The sequence below is a fragment of the Pomacea canaliculata genome, linkage group LG14, assembly GCF_003073045.1.
Source record: "Pomacea canaliculata isolate SZHN2017 linkage group LG14, ASM307304v1, whole genome shotgun sequence".
NCBI classification, from domain to species: Eukaryota; Metazoa; Mollusca; class Gastropoda; order Architaenioglossa; family Ampullariidae; genus Pomacea; species Pomacea canaliculata.
The window spans coordinates 7,203,366-7,216,324 of record NC_037603.1 but is presented as its reverse complement, the minus strand read 5'-3'; the positions used below and the strand labels follow the sequence as shown (position 1 = coordinate 7,216,324).

Sequence of the window (12,959 nt, the reverse complement as noted above, 5' to 3'; positions counted from 1 at the left end):
TAGACTGTGTGTAACTTGAAGAAGATTTTATTACACTGAAGGCTGAAGTCGAGCCGATGACCGACACAACGGTTCTGAAAACGTTTTGTTGCCTTTCATCTTCTACAAACCACAGGTTCAGCCTGACTATCAGGATGAATACAGATTGGACCTTTTGATCATGACATAATTACTGACACTTACACACTTTACCCAAGTCACACTTTTGTCATTAAGTCAGTTTCTAGTGTGCAAAGTCACCTAGGTAGGCAGCCAGTCGTGATGTCACTAACTAGTCACCTACAGATGTAGGTAGACGTGATGTCACAAGTCACCTAGGTAAGAAGCCAGTCGTGATGTCACTAACTAGTCACCTACAGATGTAGGCAGACATCAGCTCACTAGTTAGTCACTTGTGCAGCCAGTCGTGATGTCACTAACTAGTCATCTACAGATGTAGGCAGACATCAGCTCACTAGTTAGTCACCTGTGCAGCCAGACATAGTGTTTCAAAATTGCAGGTGACTGCGTCCACAGGTAATCGACCTCTGCTGCAGAAATTGGTCTGTGTACTCGTCGCCATCACGAGAAAATTGAACTAATTATATTACACTCTAGACCTCACTATAACTCGTAAAACAAAATGGCAAACAAAATTTCTTGATTTTCAACGGCGCAAAGGAAATCCTTTTGAATGCGACCTACATCCCCCCCCCCCCCCAAAAAAAAAGTGGTAAAGTTTGCAAGAGGAAAACACTTTTATTTATGATTCTAAGAAAGTAGTTTGTGTGTATGACATAATTATATTTACAGTTAAAAACATTAGTAAGCGTGCCAAGGCACAATAATTGAAACCTCCAGGATCCAGCGGTAAATAGTTGTACATTATCGATTTACTGTGGAATTAAGCTTGCAGGAGAGACAGAAAAATATTAAGTAGTTGGTTTTTTTTTATTCAAGCAGCATATGCGCGATTGATTTCTGAGTAGGTTCCAAGAGAATGGTAAACACAATGTCAGAGTTTCTCATTTAAAATGACAAATGTCAATAATGTGTATTAATGTCGAATAAATCTTTCTCTTCGGTAAAACCTACGAGCGATGGAGCAGGTTCACGAAGGAAGAAAACAGATGGAGGGATGGGGGTAAATATTTTGAGATTTAATAGCAAAATAGGAAACGGCATAGGCACACTTGCTTTTATTTACCTGAAATTTCGCTCGCGCGTGTGTGTGTGTGTGTGAGAGAGAGACAGAGAGAGTGTGTGTGCGCGCACGTGCTCGTTTTGTGAAATAGTTGTCAAATATTCACGATAAAAAAAAATTATTTTACATCCCAAGTGTCTCTGAGAAATGTTTGACAAGTGGTTCACTGGAGGCTTATAAATGTCTCTCTACCTGCTAAATTCCAGAGGTGGCCTTTAGAAAGTTCCCTCTGCTGTCAGCGCCACCTAGCCATGTCAGAACCAGTCTGACCATCACAGCAGCTGATGACTTGTACCAGCTGACCTCTTTGACCTGTGCTGACCTCACGTGTACTCGGATGGTTAATCAGTCCAAGGACAGAGGACTGGCCAGGTGTGAATGGAGGTGGCCTCTTCATTCATCAAGCGTTTAGTCCTCACTTGGTCTCGACTGCTTCAAGTCTTCTAGACACTTCTATCTTTTGAGTTTTCTCCATTTACTAATCAAGGGAAATCATAGAAAACAACAACCATGCCATTCAACGGCACCTACATCGAATACGTCATCGCTGTCGTCAACAACAGCAGTGTGGGAGACACTCAGTCCCTGCCCAGTATAGACACAGGGAGGCTTATATGGAAAGTCGGCAGTCCCTTAATTATAATTTTTGGCACGTTTGGTAACATCATGGTCTTTCTTGTTCTTAATGATAGAAACGTCACCCACCCCAGCATGGCCGTGTACCTCCGGGTGCTGGCTGTCTCCGATCTCATCGCCATCCTTGACAACATCATGTTCAGGTGGATTCGGTTTCAGTTCGGATTCGATGTGTGGGTTGTCCACGAGGCGATTTGTAAGCTAAGTACTTGGACTTATTATAGCTGTAGTACAATGTCCACGTGGACATTGGTCGTCATGGTAACACAGCGGGCAGTAGCTGTAGTTTGGCCTCATAAGGTCAGTAGTTCTAGTTGTAAGTACTCGCTGTCGTGTACTATCGCCCTGCTGCTTGTATTCTCCATGACCATCAACTCACATTTTCTCTACTTTTCTACGATTATTAATATGAAATTTGAAAATGTTACCGTGACGAGGTCGTGCAATGAGAATTACGACGATGAGGTGACGACCACTGTCTTCAAAGTGTGGTTTTGGATCAACACTCTGACATCATCCTGTCTTCCTTTCGCCATCCTTCTCATCGATGATGTCATCTTGATCAGACGAGTCGTCACGGCAACACGAGAAGCTCGCGATCGCCTGGCTGTCGGCAGCACGCAGCAGGTTAAAGTTCGCGAAAAGAAAGCGGTTTCCATGACAGTGACTTTGATTGTTACCTCCCTAACCTTCTTCTTTCTCACTTTCCCGTATTGCGCGTTTACAGTGACACAGATGCTCCTGATCGACAGCGTCTTCGCAGATAAAAGCTTGTTTGAGATGGTGACTCTAATCTGGAGTGTGTGTACGCTCGTGTGGTGCTGCAACAACGCCGTCAACTTCTACCTGTACTGCTGGACGGGAACGAGGTTTCGAACGAGGGCGAAGCAGCTTCTGTGTTGCTACAAAATGGAGCGAACTGTTGGAAGCTGCGAAACAGTTGCAGCGACAGGCAAGCACTTCAAGAAGACAGCAAGTGGAGATGCTTTTGAAGATTTCTAAACAAAAAGTTACATGAGATGCTCTTTGTGGCTGTGTGGTTGAAGAGATGCCATAGAACCTCAACGAAAATTCATATTAATTAAGGCCCGTGTGAAGGATTTCCGTATGCTTCGGTCGTAAGTAGGTCATGGTAAGAAGGTCATGCGGAGGACCGCATCCTCTCCTGTCTTGTCTTGATGTCGCTCATTGTGATCGCGTGCTGCTAGTCGTTGTCGTTAACGTCACTTGACTTGTCACTACCTACCTTCACAGCCGTAATGTGATGAAAGCCCACAAGCCCAAAACACCAGTCGACGTCCTCTACAACTCTAGGCCAGTAATTCGAGATAGACACCTGGCTACAATTCCACTAGCATTGATTCTCAACTTACTCTCATAATTCACCGTGTCTGTGGCTCGTCCCTTGACAATATTGACAATAATCCATTGTTAAGCGTTCTCCTACTAGACATCTCAAGCCACCCGGACTCCTCTGCTCCTCGTACACTCGCAGCTTTGATCCGACGGCTGTTGTAGCGACAGTCAGTGTCACGTGACATCAGACGTCATGATTGTCTGTCTACACGTGACCGTTTCGCCAGCCATATCCTGCTGATGGTAATCTTGTCCACCAGCCAAGGTTTTCTGTGGTCTCTTGATAACAGGACATTGTCTAGGTCCTGATCAACCTTTCTACCAGAAGAGATTCACTTCCGCCGGCCATGAAGACTAAAATCCACGCAGCCTGCACCTCGGACGCTCCAGCTACAGTTAAACACTACATTTTCTGCACTAATAGCTAGTACACTAATTTTCTAAGCTAACAACTAGTAGAGAATAGATTTGAGCAATTCCTATCTGTGATATAGGACCCAGTGTCTGACACCACATCCATGTCTCTGTGCCCTTACTTGTTGGAGCAGCAGTCCCACTCAGGGGTTTAGCGAGCCAAGGTTCGGTTATTTTCAATCTTATTTTGTCCACTCATGTCTTCCCTTTCGTGTTTGTTCCCTCTGCTCCTCTGACTTCCTTTGCTATTATCAAACTAGAACCACCAGATATCAATTCCAGTTGTCGTCCTCAAGTACAGTAATGTCGCATGGCAGGTCATAGGTTATGCTACATCTCACCCCACACCACACCACACTACCTGCAAGGTGAGACAATGATAGGTGTTTGGGCAGACGTCCAAAGAGGTCTCTCTCATCATTATGTCATGTCAATCCTCATCAAGAGCTATCCTCTTGCCTCGACCTGTGTCTCTCTAGTCTTTATGAGTTATGAAAATCATGTTATCGTCTCGCGTCTTTAAAGAAATCAGGAAATCCTTCTACTACACGGATAACAATGTTCAACTTGCAACTTGCATGGGAAGAAGAATGTCGCTCCAGCCAAACATTTGTCAGTCGCTTCTAGCGCTGTAAAACTATGGACAATCATCAATATTTAAAGTTGTCAGAACATTTTCTTATAATCGGATGAAAATACCTCAGGTGATGTTGTAACCTATAACCTTTAAAAAGGCTATCATCATCCATGTAAGAATAACATTTGTAATGTTTTGTGAACAGATAATTTAGCTTAAACCTGGCTACAAAGCTGTGTCATATGGATTCAGTCACGTGACCTGTGCTCGTCGTTTGGGAGGGATGGGGAGCGTGGCATGCAGCAATAGAAGAGATTTTCCAAAATGACTTTTGGTGAGTGGCGGAAAGCAGTTGTCAACACACCTTGTTATCTTTTAGCAGCTGTTATGTTCTAGCCACTGTGTTGTGTTCTAGCCACTGTGTTATGATCGCTAACCAGCTTTACATTCGTCAACCTCGGCGCCCATGACCCTCCTTAGAGACTGTGATGACTAATTTACCTTCTCGTCATCACACTTACCCTGTCATTATTGAATTCGGACAAGAGAAACATACGATTTTGTTTGGTATTTTAATTAGCATGGACAATTATTATACTGATCAACACTAAATGGCTTTACTATAAAAACACTGATTATGACTACACAGTTTGTATTACAATCGTTACACTGAACAAGACTACACGATTCATATTTTAATTAGCATTTACAATTATAACACTGATTTTAAAAATAGACTTGCTGACATTCAGCTACGCTTTAACAAATAGTTTTATTCACTTTCTCAAAGAATCGTGATTGCTATGAAAAACGAATAGGAAAACAACAAGAAGCCCAGTTTTGCTTTCATTTAGTTACTTAGTCACCTAGATAAACTAACAGGTATTGCGTTGACTTATGTAACTAATTACCTCACATAGTTGCACACTAATAAAACAGTTTAAACTCTCGGTTTAAGATAATTATTGTGCAAGGTATGTTTTCAACAAGGCTAGTTTACACTACAATGATACCGCGAATTTGCAGAAGATCAATGCAACCTTTTATAAGATGTGATATTATTGTATCTTTCATTTCTAAACGAGTCGAGTCATTGGTGTCTACATCATTTCCTGTTTCTTTGTGTTTATATTTGTCTCCAAGCTACTAGACAAAAGGCGAGGAAAAGGAAAATAAAATGAAATGTCTAAAGTAGATGTAAATTGTGTTTGATTGGATGAACTCGAGGACTGTTTCAATAATAAATATAATGTTGATTTATATAACGCTTTATGCCACAATCAAAGGCTGTACAACTAGAAAATACACATTTGCAGCTGGTCTCAGAAGCAAAGAGTTTATTGTGAGCTATGTGTGTGTAACTAATCATGTGCAAAATAGTGTGAATGCCATCAGCTAATATGCCATCTTCAGCCTTAGTAAAGTTTCCTTTGGCCAGTCTGACAAATGTCTCACTGTCTCTTTGTCATGTCACTTTTGTGCATCCACTGATGTCTTATATCAACACCACCATTATTCATCTACTCTTGACAAGTAGCCCTGACCCTGACATCAACACCATGATATCAGTCATTTACTCACAACTAACCCTAAATCTAACATCAGGATATCAGTCATTTACTCACACAAATAACCTTAACACTGACATCAACACCATGGTATCAGTCCTCTACTCACTCAAATAACACTAATGCTGACATAAACACCTTTACATCATTCACCTACTCCTACAAAAGTGTTCACGATATTGCTGAACCTAAAAAAAACCACCCTACTTTGATCTTTGAATATAATCAGCTGATGGCATCCAGCTACCCTTAACATTCCCTGCCATGAAAAAACTCCTTTAGCAACTATAATGTGCCAAGTTTGAAATGATCTGAGCAAATTACTTCATGCTTTGATTGCACCCAAGGCTGATTGCCAGGACCAGTCCTTTATAAAGCATTTAGCCACAAGGCCGTCTGTGATGGATCTGATGATAACCAGAAAATGTCAACACATGTGAAAATAAATCTCTCTGATTAAATGCAGGTTTTAAACAGGCTATATTCTTAAAACTATCATTTCCCATTAATTTAGTGTGCGTTAACTCATTTAGCTTCAGCCATGTAAATCCTTCAATGCTTTATAATGTTACAACTTTCTCAGTTGTCTTAAATGTCTTAATCATATATTACATCATACTATCAACACTGAATCACATGAAGTACCAAACAATTAGAGGTATATAATTTTTACTTGGTCAGAGTTTTTAAAAACCTTCAAATGTAACTGCTCCACACTGATCAACAGACAAATTAAGTATGTTATGAGAAGTGTTTATAACTTCACCTACAGAGTATTCAAATCATCAAAATGCATGTCAGTAACATGTTGGAATCTTTTGTCTGTCGGTTGGTGCAACTGATTGCACAGCGTGAGCTCACTGAGTCTGCAAATGCTGAGTAATGTCGGGTACTGTCAGCTTGTAATCTAGGCTACCCGTGCATTGAAGCGGATCTTCAAACAAAACATCACAGGTCAGTGACTACCGCGCCATGAGCCTCGATCTTGTTTCGAGATGTCGCAAGCCTGGTGAGGACCACAAATAGCGCGGCGTCAGGTAGATAAACAGCGCGGCGTCAGATAGCAGGGGTGTGCTCCTGTCAAACGAGTTCCTACAGACAGAAATTATAGCATTTTCTTGTTCTTACGATCAGCGCTTGACTCACTTGTCTCATTGTAGCAGTAGGGAGGACTTGCTGACCCCGTCCGCCAGTTGTCAGGGTGGCCGAGTGGTCTAAGGTGCAGACTCAAGGGCAAAGGCTTATGTAACGAAGGCATGCGCAGTGTACGTCACCAGTGCATTTGATCGGTCAGACATCCACATCCTCCTCCCCCTCCTCCTTCATACCAGCACGCGATCGTCTCGGTGAGCTTCATTCCTCGTCACACAGGTACATTTACCGTGAACTTACACTGTGGAGGAGCTTCACACTTCACAACAATCATGGCCACTACAGGTAAGCGTTCACCTGCCCACAACAGGCAGTTGGGGTCATTAGTCTAGACCCGCGGTTCTCAAACGGTGGGGCGCGACGTGCTTACAAGGGGGGCGATGGTGGTCATTTTTTAAAAGTTTCTTATACCGGTATTAGTGAAATTATCTTACATTGCCGGCTAAGGGGGTGGGGGGGGGGCGCGAGGACGTACCTTTGTTCGTCAGGGGGGCGTCACAAGTAAAAGGTTGAGAACTGCTGGTCTAGACCAAGTTTGTCAGGGGAGGCTACTTAGTTTTTTTTTAAATCTTAGTCTTTGCGCTGTTCTCTCCCCTTACTCAGCGTGGGTTGGGAGGGAAGCTGTGTAGTGAGTTCCTCACAGTCTCACCTCACCGTCTCACAAGTAGAGGCAGACTACCGATGTTTTAACCTACTTATCATAATTACTTCATCTGCGACTGCCTCGCGGATTTCGACGAAAACATTCAGTTTTATATTTTGTGGAATGTTGCGTGGTATGCTTTAGTCATACACAGCAAGACGAGGATTAATCCATCTTGATTGATCCTGTACAGACTATGGAGCGGCTTTCCCAGTGCAGCTGCTGAGCATGCGCGGTTGTCAGGGAAGCGGAACTGTGACGTAACAGTGACATCTTAGAGTCAGTTACGTCAGAGCAGACGTCAAGAGAAGTGGTAAAATGTCGTCAGGAGGAAAATGTCGACTGCACGTACTGGTGTTGTGGTGTGGAGCCAAGACTTGTGTGTGCACTGATGACTGTGTTCATTGATGACTGTGTTCGTTGATCACTGTGTACATCGATCTCGTTAACGAAATACGGTTTAACGACAGGTGGAATTGGATGACGTATTGTGGAGAGGTATAGTGGACGACATATTGTGGAGCGATATAGTGGACAACGTCAGAGATCCACCAGCAGTGTGGAGAGAAGGTTAAGCAATACTCTCTCAGGAATATGGGCAAGTGAAAGACATCAGCAACAACATCAACAGTGATGATTAGCAATCAGTACTTGTTGACATGACGAGCTAGGACAATCATCAATCAGTAATTAAGTATATGATAAACTAGGACAGTCGGCAATCAGTCTTGCTGACAGTCCTGATAAGATGGCGTTGATATGTTGACGATATGTTCTCTCCTCCTGTCCAGAGCGGGTGTTGGTGACGGGAGCATCTGGGTACATTGCGGGTCACGTGATCAAGCTGCTACAAGAAGAGGGCTACAGTGTGCGCGGCACGGTGCGCAGTCTCAAAAACGAGGCCAAGATCAAACACCTGCACAACCTGTGTCCTGGGGCCAAACATCCGCTGGAACTCGTGGAGGCCGATCTTGATGTGGAATCGTCATGGCAACCGTGAGTTAGTTGTGTCTTTGTCAAGAACCGTGGTAAATATTCTGGTAGTGGAACTTGCTCTTTGAGACTTCGTTTGTCTATCATGCACTGATGCCACGATAGACACCGCAACAAGCATCAATGTTTTCTCCTCATTTTATTGGGTTTTTATGGACAGAAACAAAGAATAATAAAACCAACCTGCCGTTGACTTACATGTCATAATTATTGCGATTAACTGAGATATTTTAGTTTAACCTCAAACTTTAGTCGCTACACACAGGCGTCAACCTCAGTTCACTACCCAAGCTGGCGTGTTCACAGGGCCGTGAAGGACATGACGTACGTTGTTCACGTGGCCAGCCCCTTTCCCCTGGAACTCTCAGTGAACGAGGACGAGCTGATCAGGCAGGCCAGAGAGGGAACTCTCGCTGTCCTTCGCGCATGCGCCAATGAGGGGAGCGTGAAGCGAGTGGTGCTCACTAGCTCGGTGGCTGCTGTGGACTGTCAGTTTCTGTGTGTGCGTGCGCGTGCATGAGTGCGTTTTAGGATATAGCATACTTCTTGCTTAAAAGTTCTTTATATTTTTGGAGTGAGAACTTCAGTTTAGTCTAAGAACAGAGGCATGATAAATGCGCATCATAAATGTAGCTTGAATGGACATAAACACCTGTCTATATAATAAATACACGTTAAATGAACACAATTTACATTTATGATCTGTGCGTACGTGCGGGAGAGAGAGAGAGAGAGCAGAGAAAGGGGGAGGCGAAGTACTGCAAGAAGCTGGTGAAATATATGCTTTTTGTTTCATTTTTCCCTTAAAGACAGCCCGCAGTCAAACGTGATTCCACTGACGGAAGAGAACTGGAGTGATGTCACCAAAGTGGATGCCTACTCCAAGAGTAAGACTTTAGCGGAGAAAGCAGCCTGGGTCTTTGTCAAAGACCTCCCAGGTACGTCCCGTGCCTCTGTGGTCCAGATAAGAGTGCCACTCCATGCGTACAGTAGCTCATAGTGAACATGTTCCATTTTCAGTTTACCCCGGATGCATAACCTGTCACCCTTATGATTCTGACTTTTAATTTGATCCCCAGCCCTTTCATCATGTTTATTAACTTTATAAAATATCTAGCTGCTTAAAGCTCAATAAGTTGCTTTCGTGTGCATAAATTTTAGAAAATATATAGTTTAGCTATGTTGATTATTTTATGTCTTGTCAGTCTTAATTATCAAGTGTTAACGATGCTATTTCCGAGCCCCGACGTGACTGACAGAGGCAGACATAGACATCGTAAGTTCCTTTATTTATTATTATTCTTTTCTTTTTTTTTTCTTTTTTTTTTTTTTTGTGGTCTGAAGAACAAAAGAAATTTGAACTGGTTGTGATCAATCCTGCCTTCGTTCAAGGCCCGGTACTCCACGGTTCATCGTGTACAAGTATAGTGGTGAGCTCCCTTTTATTTCATGGCGGCGACTAGGGGCTTGTGTCTTTAGTTAGGTATAAATTTGTAATGCTTATTATACATAGTTCATACTAATATTCTGTCTCTTATGAATAGCTAGCTATTGGAGGGGGATCCTGGGCTGACCTTGGGCTTGGGTGAATGGGTAACATGAACTGTGTAATATACTCTGGAGAAAACTACTAATAAATGTTTATATATGGCCCATTGTACCACAAATAAAGGCGGACTCAAGGCTCTTACATGAGGTTGTACGAGCACACACTTATTAGTGGGCAACAAATGCGTCTTACAAATCCATTCATCATCATTCAGACACATCTTCTCTCTCTTTCTCTCTCTCACATACACACACTGGAGGAAACGAGTACCCGAGAAAACCGCCGGCGATCATCCCTACGAACAGGTTTCACATTCAAAAAGATGTATGTCGCAGCCGAGATACGAACCTTCAACATCCGATTCTTAACGTTGCCATTGCACCATCAACCGCCTGTGTATCGTTAGACGTTAGTGCTATACAATTCGGTTCCTTCCCTGCATAAAACGCGGGCACGCCAAGACACACAATTGGCAACACTGTGCTTTATTTCGAATAATCGTTTGTAATCTTGTAAAAATGTATATAATCCCCATGTATTTATTTCAAATAATATTTTGTTTATAATGTCGTATTAGTAACTGCAATCCCAATGTATTTAATTATTGTAATCTTATGTTAGTAATATTGTGTAAATATTTATAATCCCGATGTATTTATTTCAAATAATACTTTGCTATATCATATATCGCACAAGTATCTGCAATCCCAATGTATTTCTAATAACAATATGTTTGTAATATTATATTTATTTATAATAAATCGCATCGTCTACCAGCCGATTAAGCGAATGCTGGAGAGACAGATGCCCATGTTGCCCGCACTCAACTTCAACATTGTTGACGTCAGAGACGTGGCTCTTGCGCATGTGCGAGCGATGACGTTACCGGAAGCTGCCGGTAGGTTACTATAGAAACAGTCGATCTGTACCCCCCCCCCCTTAGCATATTTACAAATCTCTTTTTTGTCGACATCTGAAGCATTTTAAGATTGTTTATTTGTGTGTGTGTGTGTGTGTGTGTAATATTCTGAGCACAACTACTACTTTCGTGTTGCATGTTATTGTGTGGGGGGCAAAGGTCAGGCACTGCTAACACCACGGCGTCAGACGTCATGGGCATCAGTAGCACAGAACTAACACTATAACTAACACTAGAGCTAACACTGTTGTGTGACATGACATTGTGTTTCAGGTAATCGTTTCATCTGCAGCAACGTCAACCTGTGGTTCAGCCAGATGGCGCTTCTCCTCGACGCCGTCTTCAGACCTCAAGGTAGCTGGGGCCGTCAGCATGAGCGTCAGCACTAAACAGTTTTGTTAGCATAGCATCGGCATTAAGTTGTGTGATTCTTGCCATTTTCAGACAATTATTTAATGTTTATCATTTCTCTCTCTGTAATTATATTTATCATTGGGACTGCCTATCACCACAGTCTTTCTTTCCCTCCTTCTGACGACATAACATGTTACATAATATTTATGTGTCAGGTGACGTAATATTGAGGACTTGTCAGACTACACAATACTTACGACGTCACATGTTACATAATATTGACGACGTCACATTTCCATAATATTTATGACGTGTCAGGTTACATAGCATTGGTGACGTGTCAGGTTACAACGTGCCCACTTGCACGGCCCCGAAGCTGATTCTGCGCGTGGCCAGTCTGTTCGACAAGTCTTTGAGGTCGTTGTTACCGCAGGTTGGCGTCGTTCACACCTTCGACAATTCAAAGGTAGGCTATAAGGCTTGTTGTCTCCCTTAGATATACATAAACACAAACGACAGACCAGCTTATTCTCACTCGTAGACATACATAAACACAAAAGTGCATTCAAGGGTTTTCCCCTGGGGCTTCCTGGCATCCTTTACTAGGGAATCGAACATAAAGGTGACGTGATAACCATCAGCTGTTAGTGACGTTAATGACGCGTCAGCTGTTAGTGTGTGTGAGGTAAGTGCGCTCTGTCAGCTGTGAGGGCGGAAGTGACGTTAGTGCCTTGAGTCAGTTGTAAGTGTGTGAGTGACTTTTGTGACTTGAGCAAGCGCCATCTCAAAGCGTTATCTCTCGTGACGTCAGCGTGGGACAAGCTCCATGTTCAGTTTTACTTTTATCCCAGAAGATGCGTGCCATTTACTGTGTCATGTCCACCATGTTATAGATGACACATGTGTCAGTGTCAGTGTCAGTCTTGTGCTCGTCCTTCTTCAGATGCGCCAGGTGTTGAAAGTGGAGCCACGTGATGTGAGGGACACCATCATCGAGATGGCCCACTCACTGATACAGGGCGGCTTTGTCAAGACCACGCCCGGCTACCGCGGACCCGGCGGGCCGGAGGAACGTCAGCTGTACATGGCAGTGAAGCTATAGACAGTTTGATGAACGTCAGCTGTACATGGCAGTGAAGCTATAGACAGCTTGATGAACGTCAGATGTACATGGCAGTGAAGCTATAGGCATGGTATGATGAACATCAGATATGCATAGCAATGAAGCTATAGGCATAGTTTGGTGAACGTCAGATGTATATGATGTTTTGATGAGCGTTAGATATACATGACAGTAAAGATGTCATTATTTCTTTAGCCTTTTATTTGTCTGTTTTTGGCGTTTGATTTGTCCTGTTTGCCGAGACAAGGCGACATAACTGTGTTTGCGTTGATCGGTTGGTTAGTGGTGGTGGTGGTGACGCTTTGTGCGACTGTAGTTTATTTTGGTCTTCGTGTTCCCGAGACGACACCCACCTGTGTATGAAGAGTTGGTCGGGGTAGATACCTGCAGGTTAATGACTGAGCGGTGAGTGGGGTGAGTGGAATGGACGGTCACTTGTCCCTCTACTTGGACAATCCAGAGAAGAGCAGCAGAAGAAAATGGGAGGGAGGG

General features: G+C 43.2%; 2 protein-coding genes across 4 annotated transcripts; both read left to right on the top strand.

The window, feature by feature from the left end:
• The first annotated feature begins 1,693 nt into the window (after positions 1–1,693).
• On the top strand, positions 1,694–2,821 carry LOC112555576 (C-C chemokine receptor type 1-like). Its single transcript, XM_025224010.1, has one exon. The coding sequence runs from the start codon at positions 1,694–1,696 to the stop codon at positions 2,819–2,821; it is 1,128 nt and encodes a 375-aa protein (XP_025079795.1).
• Positions 2,822–6,788: 3,967 nt separating this feature from the next.
• On the top strand, positions 6,789–12,657 carry LOC112555895 (tetraketide alpha-pyrone reductase 1-like). Of its 3 annotated transcripts, XR_003097558.1 has the most exons (10): positions 6,789–7,171; positions 8,321–8,525; positions 8,829–9,010; positions 9,332–9,460; positions 9,867–9,952; positions 10,849–10,969; positions 11,264–11,344; positions 11,689–11,810; positions 12,288–12,508; positions 12,599–12,657. XR_003097558.1 is itself a non-coding variant. In XM_025224465.1 (9 exons), exons 1-9 carry the CDS (start codon positions 7,159–7,161, stop codon positions 12,444–12,446), a joined length of 1,098 nt encoding a protein of 365 aa, XP_025080250.1. In that variant the 5' UTR covers positions 6,789–7,158; the 3' UTR covers positions 12,447–12,646. The 3 variants fall into 3 exon arrangements, 2 of the variants coding, with proteins under 2 accessions (XP_025080250.1, XP_025080251.1); XM_025224465.1 differs by having other exon boundaries at positions 12,288–12,646; XM_025224466.1 differs by lacking the exon at positions 6,789–7,171 and adding an exon at positions 8,014–8,127 and having other exon boundaries at positions 12,288–12,647.
• The last annotated feature ends 302 nt before the right edge of the window (positions 12,658–12,959 follow it).